The sequence below is a fragment of the Parasteatoda tepidariorum genome, chromosome 11, assembly GCF_982258835.1.
Source record: "Parasteatoda tepidariorum strain Cologne lab strain chromosome 11, Ptep-v5.0, whole genome shotgun sequence".
In the NCBI taxonomy this organism is placed as follows: Eukaryota; Metazoa; Arthropoda; class Arachnida; order Araneae; family Theridiidae; genus Parasteatoda; species Parasteatoda tepidariorum.
Genome location: NC_141765.1, coordinates 77,228,006 through 77,246,513, shown reverse-complemented (window position 1 = coordinate 77,246,513; position 18,508 = coordinate 77,228,006). Strand labels below are relative to the sequence as shown.

At 30.0% G+C, this 18,508-nt stretch overlaps 1 protein-coding gene across 1 annotated transcript in view; it reads right to left on the bottom strand.

The window, feature by feature from the left end:
- The window catches only part of SCCRO (defective in cullin neddylation 1 domain containing SCCRO), a 68,225-nt gene extending 64,581 nt beyond the window's left edge, over nt 1-3,644 (bottom strand). Inside the window, exons 1-2 of the mRNA XM_016072130.4 lie at nt 3,479-3,644; nt 3,189-3,402 (exon numbers count right to left, since the gene is read on the bottom strand). Of these exons, the coding sequence (XP_015927616.1) occupies nt 3,189-3,402; nt 3,479-3,481 (217 nt within the window). The 5' untranslated portion in view covers nt 3,482-3,644. The remainder of the gene's footprint in view (nt 1-3,188; nt 3,403-3,478) is intronic.
- Between the last annotated feature and the right edge of the window lie 14,864 nt (nt 3,645-18,508).

Here is an 18,508-nt window from a genome sequence, read left to right as displayed (position 1 = left end):
TTAAGAAGATTTAAAAGAATATTAAAAAGATTTTTCTTTAAAAGAAGATGTCTAATGTACAAAACTGCTAATGTTTATCTTTAAAAATGTCTAATTTTTAGTATAATCTATACTATACACTAAATTTGGTTATAAATAAATTTCTTAATAATATCACTGCAGATTTTCAATAACACATGAAAATGAATACATAATATTACGAAAGATGTGAGCTTTCAAAAGTACAAGATTTTGGTTACTATTCAAAATATAAGTGTTTCTTCAAAATTTTAAATTTATTTTTTCTAGAACATATTTAGAAACACTATCCTTTATAAAAAATATATAAATTTTATGTATTAATTAAATTTCACATATGAATATAGGTTTTTGACATTTTCGACATTTTTGACAGTGAGGTTTATGGTTTAAACTGTCAAAAACTGTCACATGTCAAAAACCTGCCAACCCTGCCTTTTATGCAATTTTTCACCGCATCTCCAAAATTCTCGAATTGTCTCAAACACGACAGAACGTCTAGGATTCCAGAATCATCACGTAAAGACCTCGCGAATGACAGCCAGTCTCGAGAACTATACTGGCAGGACAGAAGGGAACCAGTCCGTAACAGTATCACGTGAATTTGGTTTCAAAAGTACAACCCTATTATAGTAAATGTTTTTTCAGTATTCTGAGAAATGCCGTGAGAAAAAAAAAGTAGGCATAAGACAAATAAAAATATATAGTCTTAATAAATAATAGCTCGCATAATTTCTACTAAAATTTTTATTTTTGCCATTTTGTCTGAGCTCAAGGGGGGTGTTTAAACCCCTAAACCCCTCCCTTGCGTACGCCACTGTCGAGCACAAATGTCCAAATAACATAACTTTCTTTATCAATAGAACTTGCAGACAGAGATGAATTTCATGAACCAACAGGAAGTAGATATAAACAGGTTGGGGGTGTTTCTTGGAATTTTGATCACTATCCCTGCACTTCCTTAACTTGAAAAGAATACAATAATTTTAGCAGTAAAGTGAGGGGTTGATGAGTAGTGACTACCAAGGGTTAGCTTTTCAACATAGATAAGAAAGCTAAGAATAGAAATTGCAACTAATAGATCACAAGATAATTAGGAATTTTAAAGTGAACTGTAGAAAACAGTTAGAGAGCAAAAGAAGCAGTAGAACTCTTATAAACTTTTATGAATTCTAAGAAAATATTGGCTATAGGGGACTTGCTGCTCCTTCTAACCTTAAAAGAATTATCAAAACAAAGAAGGTTAGAGTTTTATCAGTATTTCAGTAAATTATTATGAGTATTAAATTTTAAATTTTTTTTATTTAAATAGATGTGATATAATTAATTTACAGAAATGCCTGTATTTTTCTACTAAAAACAATTAAAGCACTTTTAATAGAACTTTTTAATTAAATTTAATCTTTTAAAGTACCTGTATATCGAAACCTCAAATTTTTTGCCTTTCCAGTGAGATTCGAGATAAACAGGTCCGACTGTAATATTTATAAAGGCATGTAAATAATAATAATTCTTACCCCTTCTAACAAACTCCATCACCAGTTGCGTCTCTTACTCTATCGCAAACCCCAAAGATCTTTTCATTTTGTAAGGGACCCAGACGTCAAATTCGGATAAATAATGACAATTTAGAAGCAAAATCAACGAAGTACTTCAAATGCAAAATGAGGCCAGTAGAAAGTGACCACCCAATAAATTTCTCAGTCTAGCGTTTTACCATTGCATGCAAGGACCAAACATCTTATACCTACCATTTACAATGCCATCCAGAGGCTCGAACATCTAAGAAATATTGCTCATGTTGATACGTTCTATCACCCAATAAAAATTTGCCATCTTCTTCAAACTTACTCTGTATTATCTATGTAATCTAAACTATATATTATAAAATTCAAACTTCCCTGAAAATTTTACATTTTTAAAATATATTAACACTCATGATATTCTAGTAAAACAAAATTGGAACTGTTTCTGAAAATATCCATCATGTATTTTGCTTTTGGTATTTTATTACTTAGTTTATAAGAAAAATTACACAGTTGCTATCAACCTTTGTTTATTAAATAGATAACAGCTCTCAGTGATGTGTAAAGTAAATAAAATTAGCCAAAAAAAAATAATAAGTTAGATTAAAAATTATTTTTGTTACCAGCTCTATACGGAGAGGTATATTTCTGTATCTGTTTGCACATATTACAAGGTGGCAAATAGATTTTAAACTTGCTAAAAAAAAATTTAAATATAAACAAAGATCTGGAGATACGAATCATAGATACTGGAAGATACGAGTCATGCTCTTTGAGTTAGTTCCCTTGTGATATTTTGTTTTAGTTTCTCGCCAACCACAATCTAAAAATCACAATAATTAGGCGATTATTTAAGCACAAGTACTGATTCAAAAATCTTCCCATAAGCATAAAAAAGTTTTGAGGTACTGCAAGTATACTACATTTTGCTCATTAATTATTATCTTTGTAATTGAAAAGTTTATAAGTTCATTGCAAATACTTGACATATTGATAGAGTTAACTTTCAAAAAGTACAGTAAACAGGTTTTGCATTTAAACGACTCAATTGAAACATTTATATCAATTAAATAAATAGGTATTATAACATTTATATCAATTAAATAAATAGGTATTCAATGAGACAAATTACCAAAAAATATATGCAATAAATTGAAAAAGAATTTCAATTTAAAAACACAGCCATCTAATTTCTTATACTGTTAAAACTCACCTATATTTGTCCAGTGCTTAAATCATCAGTGATTGAAAATCGCTACATTTTCTTTTCTTTATGTTTCTTTTAATACTATTGCACAAACCTTCAGATATTACTGCATAAAATACATTCACTCAAAGAGAATGGTAGAATACATATTTATTACTCTGCAGCTTGTAGTATTTAAGATAAAGATTTTCAAGCAGCTATCGGAAATCATAATTTCTATAATAAACACTTTCTTATGTAGTTATAATACCCCATTCATTCAAGTTCAACAAGAATGGATGAAACATAACACATTATTTAAATATCAGAGCTGATAGAATTACTCATACAACTTTCGTCCATCAGCCTTTATATTAATTTGCTGATATATTTTAGAAGTGCCCAAATGAAACCCCCACCAATTTTAGCTGTTCCAAGACAGCTAAAAATAATCTCACCTTTATATTTGGAATACAAGTTTTCTAACTTTTTTTTGTCCACTGAAACTTTTTGTTCCCGGAAATACACTTCAGGGTTTTGAAAATAATTGTCCGACGCAACGTCTAATTTCCAATCATGTTGTGAAAGACAATAAATAGCTGTTTTTTCACCAGTTTGTGTAAAAGCAATAAACTGCTTAACTTTTTCTTTTTGGGAGTATTTCAGTTTATGCTGAAAGAAAAAACACCAATTAAAAATAACATTAAAATAAATCAAATGATTGCAACAGAAACGAACAGGCCTTTACCATAGTTCAACTATAAATATTTTTAATTAGTTTATTATACAATTGAAGAACATGCAGAATCGTTTTAAGGTTTTTATTTTTATTATGATATGAGCAGAAATTGAACTGCAACCAGCAGTCGCGTGTTGATATTGAGTCGTGTTTACAGCTCTCTAAGCCTCAGCTGATATTAATCAAAATAGGAAGGACGTTGCTTAGCAGCCGCTGCTATTAATTAAATTTAAAAAAATTATTGGCTGATTTTATCATCGATAATATCGTTATCGCTTAATCGTTATTAATGTTTACTTGATTTGGCTACTTCAGCTTTATTTAACATTTCTGATTTATTTTTGGAGCTCATAAATTCCTTTCTTTCATCGACTTTTACACACTCTCTAAAAAGGTCTGGATTTTTTCATTATAGCTGTTACGTTAAGGGTTACGTTACGAATGGGGTTTCCAATTTCATTCCGATCATTGTAAAGAAGGAAAGGAATGTATTTTCAATGAATAAGAGTGTGATCCATAAGACTCTTTTCATTACAATTTATGAAAAAAAAATATTATTTAAGAATATTTCATTTCATATTTTTAACAATTACCATTGATGCAAATATCTATTGTACCATAGACTATTCTATTTATTCTTTCCTTCCCCATCCCACTTGATAAGAATTTTACCAGAATTATTTTGCTTTCCCTGATATGTTTATTCTTTTAAGTACCTTTAAAATGAATATTGAAAATTAAACAAGTAAGGAAAATTGCTAAATGCACACTTCTAATTTAAACTTCTATATCATGGGACTTAAACCAATAAATTAAATCTATGTAAGGGGAGTGGTGAATTCGACATAGAAATCAGCAAACGCATCAGAGAATAAATAATAATGTAAAAAATCCCTGGCATAATTAATAAGAATATAAAATCTATCAGGGCATAAATAATAAGAGTATAAAAACATAACATAAAATTATTTACATTAAATTATTTTTTACATAAAATTATTTTCTGGTTTACTTTTTTTTTAATCAAACAAAATGCGCATCTTTATTGAATATATGGTAATAAGAATGATGTAACTGTACAAAATTGACTGGCAGGATGAAAAAAGACACTGCTCTATCGTCATACATAAATTGCTTCTCCCCAATTTAATTTTTAATTACTTGTTAAGAACTGGTTGAATTTTTGTACCCTTTTTAGTCAAGAGATAGCGTTACCTAGATGCAATCAGGCAAACAAATATACCGTTCTCATTTACACAATGGAAGCTCTTCTATTGCTCGCTTCGTTCGCCAACCCCATGATAGCAACATGGTCCTTTCGATTTCTTTATTATAATAGATTTTTAAATAAAAAAGCATTGAATAAAAAGATTCCTGCATTTTTTAATTGTATTAACACAGCTGCAAATTATTTTGGGATAAAATTTAAACCTAATCATTTTACCATTAAAATTTAATCTAGAATTTTGTTTTTAAAATTTCATTTTACTCTAAAAATTCATTAAGTATTCGTCAAAAAAAGAAATATTGTTTAGAAAAGGTGCGTTAATTCTTAATAATATATTTTTTTTTTAATTGTATATGTTGAAACGACACAGTTTTACATAAGATTATTATAAAGCAAGTACAACTAATTTTTTGTTCACTCGAAATTGACGATTTTGCATAGTCTTTACGAGTGACTTTCAGTCACTCGAAAAAATACTCCAGCAGAATCCCTTTTCGGGATGAAAAAATAAATAAATTCTCATTGTTAATTGGAGTATCTGGAGGTTAAGAACGTGAGTCAGTCACGTACAATCCCAACATGCATGTTATTTTTTGTTTTTCGAGTGGCTGTTTTTCAAAACTTCGTTTCATTTTCTCACATTCATTTTTTCACAGAGATTTATGACTCTGAAGTAAAAATGCAATTCTATCAAAAATTGGTGTTTAGAGTATCCTAAAAAAATCTTGCCGACATGGTTGCAAGTGCAAGACAGGTGAAAAAAAATGTTTAGAAGTTGAAATTTTTAATGTCACTTTCTCAGGCTCATTGAAATGAAAAAATTTCAATTTTGCCACGTAGAATGTTATAAAAAATGGGACAGGCCTGTTCAACTTTCCCACACTTTTTCGCAAGTTCGAATTTCCAGCCCAAGATAAACGAATCAGTTGTGTACTGCAATTTGGACAAGTTTGTCTTTCAACCAATCATTAATCCAGACATTTCTTGTGAAAAATGTGTTGATACAATTAAGTAAAATATTTCTTGAGACGTTACAATAAATATTTTCTCAGCTAAGATAAATGCTAAATAAAAAATATTTCACAACCAATATACATCTTTTTCACAAAATTATTATGCTAAGGACAACAATCATTTTTAATTTATTGCATTTCCTCCCCCTTATATGTAACAATAAACAAATCTCTCCCGCAGTCTGTTCATTAAGACACGGCTCCCAGCAGATCACCGAAGTCAAGCATCACTGGCTAAGGTCAGTGTGCGGGTGGGTGACCACTTGAATCAGTCTGCGTAGGGACCGAGGGTGTGCGGTATAGGTCCTCGTTAAACTGTTCTACCGTAAAGTGCTCGACTTCGCGTGCAGGTCGTCGGGCTACTGAAGCGGAAGTGCCCTCTACAGAGAATCAAAATTGTGATGACATGTCTTCGGATCATCCTCAGGGATGTGTCCCAGACCGTCGACAATAGCTCATTGTGCAGCTCTAGTGCGACATAAATGAATTACAACAACAAAACCCTCCCCTCTTAGGTACTTTCGTAATTTTTGAACTGGTATAAATAAAATATTTACTTAGCTTTTATAGACAGTGCAAGAGTTTTGTCCTTATAACCTGGGTGTATTTTATCAAAACCACAAATTCTCAACAACGAGATGTTCCGACGACGCGTCTGCAACGAATTATGCTTACGACGAATTATGCCCACGATGAATTGCGACTAAGATAGGCTGTTGACGCAAAACCAAAAAAATCATCCTGCTAATAGTGTTTTACTAAACTAAATTACGAAGCGAAAAATTCTTCATTGACACAAAATAATTTAAAATTAATGACCGCATCAACAACCTTTTGATACCCGAATGTTCTTCAATGTCCTTCGTCCTTTAAAAATGTGTAAAATTTCATATTGTTTCATCAAATAGTTATGCACGCTCGGTGAAAATTTACAGAAATAGCGATGACGACATCATTAAATTTTTTGTTTTATATTATTGAAAAATCTGTTTAATATATTCAGATGCATATACAGTCCCTAGCCAAATTAATTGACATAGTATAAGATTCTATATAAAATTTTAATTATCAGGTTATACTATACAGATCTATTGTTTTTACGCGACTGACAATTGGTTAACATTGTAATGCAATACGTTAAAAATAAATAGAAATAGAAAGTATATAAAAAAAATCTCTCGAATGAATACCCATTACATGTATGTTTAAATATAAAAGTCTCGCATATAAACTCGCGCAAAACATGTCATTATTAAAACATTACAGTGCGTCTAATAATTTGGTCTAATTATTATAATATAATAATGTAATACTTGACGTAATAAATACGTAATATTTATATAATATATCGTCTAATTTATCCAATCGTCGAATTTATATTATATATCGCCCAATTTTGCCAACTGATGCACGAACGTAAGCAAGTGCAAACCGGTTTGAGTGGCGTCAAAACAATAAAACTGTATAGTATGACCTGATAGTTAAGATTTTACATATAGTCTTATAGTGCATCTAATAATTTGACCAGAGACTGCATATAATAATAAAAAAATTTCATAATTTTTTTAGTTGAGAAACTCACAATGTAATTGGTAGATTTTGCATAGTTCTCATTCTTTCCCGGTAACTTTTACTTATTCAATATTTTCAAGCAATTTTCATAGGAGCTACTGTCCTTATTATTAAATTCTTTGAATCTTCGAAAACAAGGCAAAAAAAGGTATATTCCTTAGTGGTCTAAATAAGGCGGGATTAAAATCATCAAAGCATGTTTGATATTTTAGCCGTTCAAGCTTTCGTTGTTAAAAATGAAGGGGAAAATATACGCTTTAAGGATTACAACTAAATATTTAAATGAGGAAAAAAATAAAAATACTATCGAAATCTAACAAATAACTAGTGAAGAAGAAGTGCATTAAAATATTAATAGAAAGGAGTTAAAAGATGATAATTGGAAACACTTTCAAACTGCATCAGACAATCAAACTAGTTTTGATTTTCTTTCCTCCTTTCTCATTAGTGATTCGACAAATTTCAAAGTTCGATTCTTAAGTTGAGATGTCTAACGGATTTACTCTGTTTACTTAATTTTTTAACGAGAATTCTGAAAATATAACTTAGATGCAGTTTAAAGAGTTTCCTGAATTTCCTGTTACGACCGAAGTATAGTTCACTTAATAATGATTTACATATTTTTACAAGTTTTTTTTAATATTATATTAATTTAAAAATTTCAAAACCAGATTTGCTTCGCCATGATATTGAGTAAATTGAAATATATGCCAATAAATTTATTATAGTATTTGTCAAAGTTTATTTCGTTATGAATATTCGTGGATTTTTTTTTTTTTTTTTTTTTTTTTTTTTTTTGTGATAATACATTAATGCATGTGCGAGAGTACGTTTCATATGCTTGTTATGCTAGTGGGCGCCGATATGCAATATTTTTCTTATAGCGATTTCGCAAAATTTTAATATTTTGAACAATTATATATTTTTAAATTTACTTCTTCAGGTGTTAAGAAATATAAATAGAAAATACATATTTTACCCTTTCTGGTGCAGTGCAGCCACTCTCTCTCTTTATTTATCTATATATATATGTGTGTGTGTGTTCCATACATGTACTTCAGCCAGCAACGCCCTCTATGGGTTGCTGTTTCAACTCTCTCTTGCCACCAAGTTTTCCCCGCTTTTTCTGAGAGGAGATAGGCTGAGAGAAGGAGGTGTTTTTAAGATGTAACCGGCTATGATTTTCCCGCTAATAAATAAATGTTCAACCGTCCACTTCTTTCTTTTTATCCCTTTCTACCGTCTTATACATGGGGGCTCGACCCAGTCATCGTAGAACCTGATGCTTGAAATTAAAAGCGAAAGTTGCCTAAACAAAAAGGCGCAATAACTCTACTTCATAAGTCGGCCAATAACCCCGCAGCAAACTTCAAAATATCTTCGAACAATTTTACAGGCCATTTCTCCCGCCAAAACTGAAAAGCCTATTTACCGCTTTGAAAACAAGGAACTATTGCTGAAAAACATTAACCTTCAAAAGGCCGATTCTCCCGCCAAAACTGAAAAGCCAAATTCCCGCTTTGAAAACACCCTTACGAAAATTTAAGGTTGATTTGAGGTATTTTTGAGGTATTAAGGTTGTTTTGAGGTATATTTGAAGTATATTTAAGGTTGCAGAGAAAACAGCAATAAAAATTATACCTTGTAAAGGTTGTAATTAAGGTGTACGAAGTTGATTTGCATATACTTCAGCTTGTTTTGAGGTTGTTTAAAATTCACTTCAAATCATCCAGACTGATAAGGTAATTTTCAAGGTATACCAGGTTTATTTTCTTACACTTGTAACAAAAGAGGTATTTTTGAGGTATAAAATCTTTTTACCTTATTTCAACTAACGAGAGTTAGGTATTTATTGAGGTATATGAAGTCATTTTATTTATACCTAAGCTTATTCTGAGCTTGTTTTAAATTCACTTCAAATCATCTTCATTCACTTAAGGTGATTTTTAAGGTATACGAGGTTGTTTTTTTTACACTTGTAACAAAAGAGGTATTTATGAGGTATAAAAAAATCAACCTTATTTCAACTAACGAGAGTGAGGTATTTACGAGGCATAAAAAATATACCCTTTTTCTACTAACGATAGTGAGGTATTTACGAGGTATAAAAAATATACCTTATTTCAACTGCAGAGAGTGAGGTATTTATTGAGGTGTATGACGTCATTTTATTTACAGCTAAGCTTGTTTAAAGTACACTTCATATTAACTAGCTCACTTCCCAGAGTTCCATGCGAGCCGGCAAATGGCGTGTCTGTTGACAATCGAAAGTCTATTCGAAATTCGGTAAGTGTGTGTTTGACATTTATTAATTTAGTTTTATCACTTTTAATCAAATATGCTTCAATTTTCAAACTTAAATTTTATTATTTTTGTTTTAAAGACACGTCCTGATCTTAAATAATTTAAGTTGGAGGATATTCTTAGAGGCTATCGTTGTAGGCTTAGCAATAAGAGAGAACAATCGAAATATTTCTCGTCGCTGTTTAGGGTAACGTTACTGGTGAATCGTTACAGCAGGTTATGCACAGTATATTTTATTCGCGATCGCAACACTCGAATACGCCATCTGGGGAGAGACCGGTTTCATGCTTTTAGCCCTACTCCTTTCCCTCTCCTCCTCTTTTCAGTTGTATAGGAATGTACTACGATATTTTCCCTTTTCTTAATATTTTTCCTTTTTATTTAATCAAAATATTTTTTAAAATTTCCATGATACTTTTCTTTAGAACTATGTTTAATGCAGTTTTCAGTTTCATATAGTGTTTCAAGTTGTAAGATTTTAATCTATATGAAAATCAAGAGAGAAACTTACGTATTTCCTTCCTCTATGACTTTCCACACGCTAATGGGGAAAGCATGTGAAGTGTTGCCATAGGAAAAGAGTTCTGCTCTACGCCACCTGCAGCCCATTTCGATCGCCAATTGTTTGCAATTTATTGAAATAAAACTATTCTTTTTATTTTGCTTAAATGTATATGTTTTAACGTAACAGTATGCACGCTGATTAATTGAGAAAAATGTTCATAATTTCTCTTATAAATAAGTCATTGAAAATTGAAAGATTTTTAAAATAGCAATTTTGCTTTGAAATTCTACTATAGCTGTATGCTTATCGTTTGGATATTTGTTGCAAAGTTTATATTGTTTATATATATACAAAGTTATACAGTTCCCTGATATTGCTGAGATGACCTAGGTTGTAAATAGCACATGCGCAGCGGCCTAGAAGAAGAGACTAGCAATAAAATCAATTGCAAATAAAAACATTTATGGTTGAAAGTAATATGCATTGTTTTGAATTTCATCCTATGGGATGTGTATTTATATTTAAACAAGTGTTTGTAACAACTAACTATTAGTTTTATTCTGCTCGGTATTACAAGTTATATAGGAGATAGTATACTCAACTTATTTTAAAAGTATTATTTCAAATCATTCTCTCTTAGGCATTTTCCTCACATAAAATTACTCACAAATTTCAGCTTGTAATTTGTTCTTCTCGATTGAGTGTAAAAAAAGAATAAAAATTGGTACATAACTTTAACATTTTAATTTATTAAACGATTGTTGATTCTTGATTACATTGATTAAAAATATTAAAATAACTATTTTTTAAGAAACTCTGATGTGATTCGCAATAACGTAAGTCCTTTTCAGAATCAACGTCAAAAATTTAAAAAAAAGCTATTAGTTTCATGAAGTCTGACAAAAAGTTTAAAAATATAGAGCAGAAAATAATATAGAAAAAATATGGAAGAAAAAGAGAAATTTAATTATTAAACTTACAAGTACCATAATGTTACAGATGTATAGAAAAATAAAAAGTGTTAAAATTGCATAATAAGATTGGAATTATACTGGGTGTTTATAAAGTCCCGGACCCATTTTGATGTTTAATAACTCATTAAATAATAAAGATAGATTAAAATTAATAACGTAAATGGTTAGATAGACTCAAAAAGTTTCATGACCCTTGTCAATGAACTTCCACGTTTGCCCCCCTTGTCGCACGGAGAATATCTAGTCGAAAGTCAATTTCACGCCAGGTAGCTTTCTTTTTTACAGAAAAGACGGTCTCACCAGTCGTGTACTTAGACATGTTGGAAAACTTCGTATTTCCACAACTAGAAGAGCTTCAGCCACATGTCTTTTTGCAACAAGATGGTGCACCACCTCATTGGGGTATCATCGCTCGTAGTTCCTTGAATGACCATTTTCCGGGAAGATGGATTGGGCGAGGAGGTCCAATCCCTTGGCCACCCAGATCACCTGATATAACGCCACTGGACTTTTTTCTTTGGGGATTTATAAAAGACAATGTTTACAGGAGGATCGTGTCGAACATTGATGACCTAAAAGCCAGAATTACAACCGCAATACCCTCAGTGAATGCCGACATGCTTGCCGCTACCTGGCGTGAAATTGACTATCGACTTGATATTCTCCGTGCGACGAAGGGCGCACACGTGGAAGTTCATTGACAAGGGTCATGAAACTTTTTGAGTCTATCAAATCATTTATGTTATTAATTTTAATCTATCTTTATTATTTTATGAGTTATTAAACATCAAAATGGGTTTGTGACTTTATAGACACCCTGTATATTTGAATTTCTGTAAATGTTGCTAAGACTGTCTTCAATGTATTTTATTTTGTGGCTGTGATACATGTCATGCTTTTTAGCTACGAGGATTGAATAGAAATGGCAGAAGAGTAATACTATTTATCTGAAAAGGAAAATTAATTTCATCCAGTTAATTTAAATCATAAAAAAAATACTTTCTAATATTTTAAAACCTGCCACTATTATTGTAAATATGACTTTCCTACTAATTTATATTTTTTTTCCTTTTAGGTTCCAATAATTACAAGTTTCAACATGTAGACGGAAACAGTATTTAAAATAATTTTGTTGCTTTGTAAAAAAAGTGAAATTTTAGTTTTAAATAAAAGTACTTTGAATTTCAGCTGACTAATTATTTAAATTTGTAGTTTTATAGCTTTAAAAATTCAAGCACCTTTGACAACTATCTTCTAAAAATACGAAGTATGGGTTCCCATAAATAATTTTTACTAACTGTAGAATTTGGATAAGTGTTATTTTAAGATGATTTAAATCAATCTATTAAAATTATAGAAGAATTATGCATTTGAAACTTTCTTTTATAGCTTAACAAAAGAAGCAATTACTGCCGAAGGTCTAATATTAAAAATTTCAGGTTGATAAATGATCTCTACTAGTGAAAAAAATATAATGATATACATTATTCTTCATATAATATAAATAATATCTTTATATATATTATATTTTTTATATGAGTCTAAAAATTAATAAACTAGGTGGTCCGTATAACACCTCACCTTCGTAAGTGCTAAAAAAAAAAACAGATTTAAGTTGAGCTACATAAGCCTGAAGTGTAAAATGTCGCATCTTTGGTTGATAAATTAATACTTCTAAAAATAGAAAAATATATACTTGAGGTTACGAAATAATAACTTAAGGTAGAACATGGAACACATGGTGCTAATAAAAAATAACCTTTCCAAGTGTTGAAAATACACTTCAGGTTGATTTACAACAACCAGAAGTGCAAAATGGCCCACCTTAGGTTGAAAAATATATACCTCTACAAGCATAAAATTATATACCTGAGGTTGAAAAATAATTACCTGAGGTAGAACAAAATACATTTGAGGCTGATTTATAACAACCAGACGTGGAAAACGACGCCCCACAGGTTGATAAATATATACCTCTACAAGCATAAAATTATATACCTGAGGTTGAAAAATAATTACCTGAGGTAGAACAAAATACACCTGAGGTTGATTTATAATAACCTGAAGTGTAAAATGACACACCTTAGGTTGTTGAAAAAATACTTCCACAAGTGTAAAAAAATATACTTCAGGCTGATAAGTAATAACCTAAGGTTGAAAATAAAACACTTTAAAGTAGTAAATATCTTCCTCTCCACAGATGTAAAATTAAACACCTCAGGTTGAAACATATATACCTCTAGAGGTACTATATTTAAGGTATATTTGAGGTTGATTTTGAGGTATTCATTTGCACCCTTTTCAACCTTAACGACGTATTTAAATAACAACCTCCTTTATACCTTTCAAATATACCTCGTTTATACCTCATTTATACCTCGATTTTTTCATAAGGGCAACGAACGATTGCTGACAAATGTTCAACTTCAAAAGGCCAATTCCACAGCCTATTGTACATTTCCAGATCTAAATATTTTCTACAGCAAAATATCAACTCAAGAGTCCTATTTCCCTGCCTAATTGCCTAAAGAAATATCTTTAACAACTACGTTCTACATCAAGGGCCAATTCTCCCGCCTGTGTGACCAATTTCCCGTTCATAATTAAGAAATCTCTTCATCTACATTCAACGAACTATCAGTTTGATACTTCTCTGCTACATAAGTCATTGCATCCAACGTCAACAACGATAAACGTGAACTAGTGAATTCCTATCATCGTGTGAAACAGTTGTGACATTCTATAATACCACTTGTGAATACTCATATATCAACAAACGGATAGCTTATATAAGCGAAAACACCAAATATCAACGTCATCATCAAACACCGATATCTTCAAACCACGTAGGATCAACCCTTTTTATTATCAAGCATGTATCGAAATACTAAAAAAGACGATTTAATTAATGCCGTCAAGGAATTAGGATTAGTTGTTCCAGAAAATGCTACTATTATTTCTTTAAAAAAAAATTATAGAAAAAACTGATTCGTTCAAAAATGAACCAGAATTTGTTAAAGATATATGATTTATTTAATCGTCGAAGAAAGAAAAGAGGCAGAACAATCGAGAAAAGAAGCAGAACAATGCGAAAAAGAAAAAATCAAGTTAGCCCAAATCGAAAAAGAAATCGAATTAGCATCAATTAACTCCGGCTCAAATCAAAATAATTCCGAAAACTCAAACGCGATAATTAGAACATCATCTTTAGATTTCGAAAGCCTAATTAAATCAGTTAAAACACTTAGTATGCCGACTCCCACTAAACCCGAAAATTTTATTCTTTCGTTCTTTAGAACGCGCGTTTACAACCAAAAATGTTCCGCCAGAATTCAAATCGGATATATTAATAAATATTCTCAGTGAAAAAGCGAATAGTATTTTACTTTACATTTCAGAAAACGAACTCCAAGATTATGAAAAAGTTAAAAATATTATATTACGAGAATTTCAGCCAACGCCCCAGGAATCAATTTCCGAAGAGCTCAATGATTACCTAATGAATCACACGTACAATTTTCGTCAAGATTGACAAGCTCTTTAGAATACTATTGTAACCTTCGTAACGTTAATGATTATAAAAGCTTGTGCGAATTAATGATAGCATAGCCGATAAATTGTTTTCTACCCTCGATTGTGAAACGCAACAACATATTGCAATACGCCAAAACGAAACATGGTTTAAACCAACCGAACTCGCGAAAGAATGCGATGTATATTTTGTTTCGAAACGGAAATCTTTTGCCCAATAAAAAACGACCGTCAACAACCGTTCGACAACAAGCAAAAAAATAACTCATTTCAAAGCTCTAATCGTTATTCATACGAGAGATATTCTGCAGAATACCAATCACGAAATGATCCGCGCGAAAGCTTTCACAGAAACGAAACTAATTCAAATCGTAGATTTAACTCAAATCGAGACCCTGTTTGCAAAGTCGAAGCTAAAATATTTAATGAATCTAAGCATGAATTACAATAGGAAAACATTTTCGTTAATGATAAACTAGTCGTTCAATCGTTAGTTGATTCGGGAGCCAACATTATTTGCGTCCAAGAACACTTAATTCCCTCCAAAACAAAAAGTGTCGGAACTGTTCAATTAACTTGTGCTTTCGGAAATGAAGTACAAGCTGAACTTTCAAAAATAAAATTAGAGCTTCCAAGTTTTCGTGAAAACCCCATAACAGTGACGGCAGCTGTTTGTAAAAATCTTTATTGTGATCTAATAATTCCCCCAAATATTTTGGATGATTTAAATGAAGCAAAAAAAAAAAAAAAAATGATCGAATTTCAAAAGAAAATATGATTTCTCCTTATTCTAAAACTACATTTCCTTTGCCTAAAAACGAACAACCATTATCTAAAAATAGATCTGACAAGGGTGTAATACAGTCGCGTCAGTTCGACGAAGGTCAGTCTTTCTTTGAGATTGAGAATAAGAATGAACAACTCCCTTTTCAAACTGAAACCGAAAATTTGTTAGTACTCAAAACTTATTTGAAAAACAAATAAATGAGTTTGATTCAATGACGTCTGCGCCTAATAGGGAAGCGGAAACTGACCGATCACGTGATAGCTGCGTCACATCCAATGTAAAGGAATCCAATAGAAAGGAATCGAGCCTCACAACGGGTTACTATAGGCGATGATGACGTAGTAGAGTTAGGCCCAGAGGGAAACCAGTCAGGGTAGCTATTTTTACGAAAAACTCCGAATCTGATCAAACGAGCCATTGGCGATATTCTGAAGTATTATAACCTGTGTCGGCATTCAGCCAATTGGCGAATATTTTTGATTTGAATTTGTAAACAACCGTCGGTGTTCTGGTGTCAACGTTCTTCGTAAAATTTATATTTATTCTACAAATGTTATAAATGTCAGCATTAATTTAATTCTTAGTGTTATGAATAATTGCATATGAGTGCTGTGTACCAAACTGCAGAGGATTTTACAAAGTTGATGGTACAAAAGTATGAAATTTTGGATTTCCCAATACGTAAGAAATGGCTTGCCGCCATGCCAAGAGATTTTGAAGTTGCAAAGAATTCTAAAGTGAGTAATATTTGTTTTTATTTTTAAAAATTTAATTATGCTTCTTTATTATATTTTTACTAAGAGTAAATTATTTTAAATTGTGGATAAATTATTTATAATAATTAAGTTGTTCTTATCAATCATATCGCAAACTATTGTAATATATAGTTATCTTTATAGAGTTTTATTTTATAAAAATATTAATAATTTTAGTATTTTATTAAATTTTTGCTCAAACTTTAAACATTTTTGTTTGACCGTAATATATTGTAACTGCTTAAAGCAAAATTTTTTTTATTTGATTATGAAATTTAAATCTATTAATTTTTCTACAAAAATCTATTAATTTTTCATACATGAATATAGTATGTACTATTTATTTTAAATGCACATATAAATATTGTATTCATTTTGTTATAGGTATGTGAGATGCATTTCAAGGAAAATGACATTAGAAAAGAGATATTAAATGACATTAGAATTATTTTTACTGAATGTTAATGAACTGAATTTACTGAATGTTTTACTGAATGTGCTACTGAAAGTTAAACATATATCAGTAAAATTTATGTTTACATTTTATTTATCATTTTTTGAATTTGCTATTTAATAAAATATTTATTATCTAAGGTTGCTTACTTTATTTTAGTTTATCAGTGTGACGGGTAAAAATTATACTTTTTTAAATGTTACTGAAAGTTTAACATATTTCAGTAAATACATTTTATTTATCATTTTTTGAATTTGCTGCTTAATAAAATATTTGTTATCTAAGGTTGCTTATTTTATTTTAGTTTATCAGTGTGACGGGTAAAAATTATACTTTTTTAAATGTTACTGCAAGTTTAACATATTTCAGTAAATACATTTTATTTATCATTTTTTGAATTTGCTACTTAATAAAATATTTGTTATCTAAGGTTGCTTACTTTATTTTAGTTTATCAGTGTGACGGGTAAAAATTATACTTTTTTAAATGTTACTGAAAGTTTAACATATTTCAGTAAATACATTTTATTTATCGTTTTTTGAATTTGCTATTTAATAAAATATTTGTAATCTAAGGTTGCTTACTTTATTTTAGTTTATCAGTGTGATGGGTAAAAATTATACTTTTTTAAATGTTACTGAAAGTTTTAACATATTTCAGTAAAATTTGTGTTTACATTTTATTTATCGTTTTTTGAATTTGCTATTTAATAAAATATTTGTTATCTAAGGTTGCTTACTTTATTTTAGTTTATCAGTGTGATGGGTAAAAATTATACTTTTTTAAATGTTACTGAAAGTTTTAACATATTTCAGTAAAATTTGTGTTTGCATTTTATTTATCGTTTTTTGAATTTGCTATTTAATAAAATATTTGTTATCTAAGGTTGCTTACTTTAATTTTAGTTTATCACTTCTAACAATCACACTTCCACAGGAAAAAAATACAAATTATAATCATGCTTTTGATATGTTTTTTTTTACTATCTAAACCTTGTTTGAAGACTGCATTTGATTTTCTAAATTTTTTTAAGCTCATTTTATGTCATTGTTTATAAACAATTTCTATTTTATTTCGTATGCTCTAGTTCTAATAACATGCAAAACATAATCATTAAAATCCAAAATAATCATCTACTAAAAATGTAAGTATCATATTATAAAAATTAGACCCCTTTCTTAGTTTTATGTCAAAACTATAATAATAATAAATGTGTAAAATCCCTTTAAAAATATATTTCTTTGTTTTTAATCCATACATTTTATAACAAAAAGTTTGATAAAATTTTCCAATTTATAAAATAAAACTGATATTTAATGCTTAAAAATACTTTTTTTTTCATTCACACAACAGTTATTTTTGTTAGAATTGATTTATTCGCGATCGCAACACTCGAATACGCCATCTGGGGAGAGACCAGTTTCATGCATTTAGCCCTTCTCCCTTCCCTCTCCTCCTCTTTTCAGTTGTATAGGAATGTACTACGATATTTTCCCTTTTCTTAATATTTTTCCTTTTTATTTAATAAGAATATTTTTTAAAATTTCCATAATACTTTTCTTTAGAACTATGTTTAATGTAGTTTTCAGTTCCATATAGTTTTTCAAGTTAAAAGATTTCAATCTATATGAAAATCAAGAGAGAAACTGACATACTTCCTTCCTCTATGACTTTCCACACGCTAATGGGGAAAGCATGTGAAGTGTTGCCATAGGAAAAGAGTTCTGCTCTACGCCACCTGCAGCCCATTTCGATCGCTAATTGTTAATCATTTCTGAAAACAAATAAATATATTAAGCATTTTTACACAATTTAAGAACATTTAATCTAGACAAAAAAAATAATAATAATTTGTAGAAAGTAAAAAATTAGTAGAAGAGTAACGAAAAAGTGTCGAGAAACAGAAGGGAAAAAGA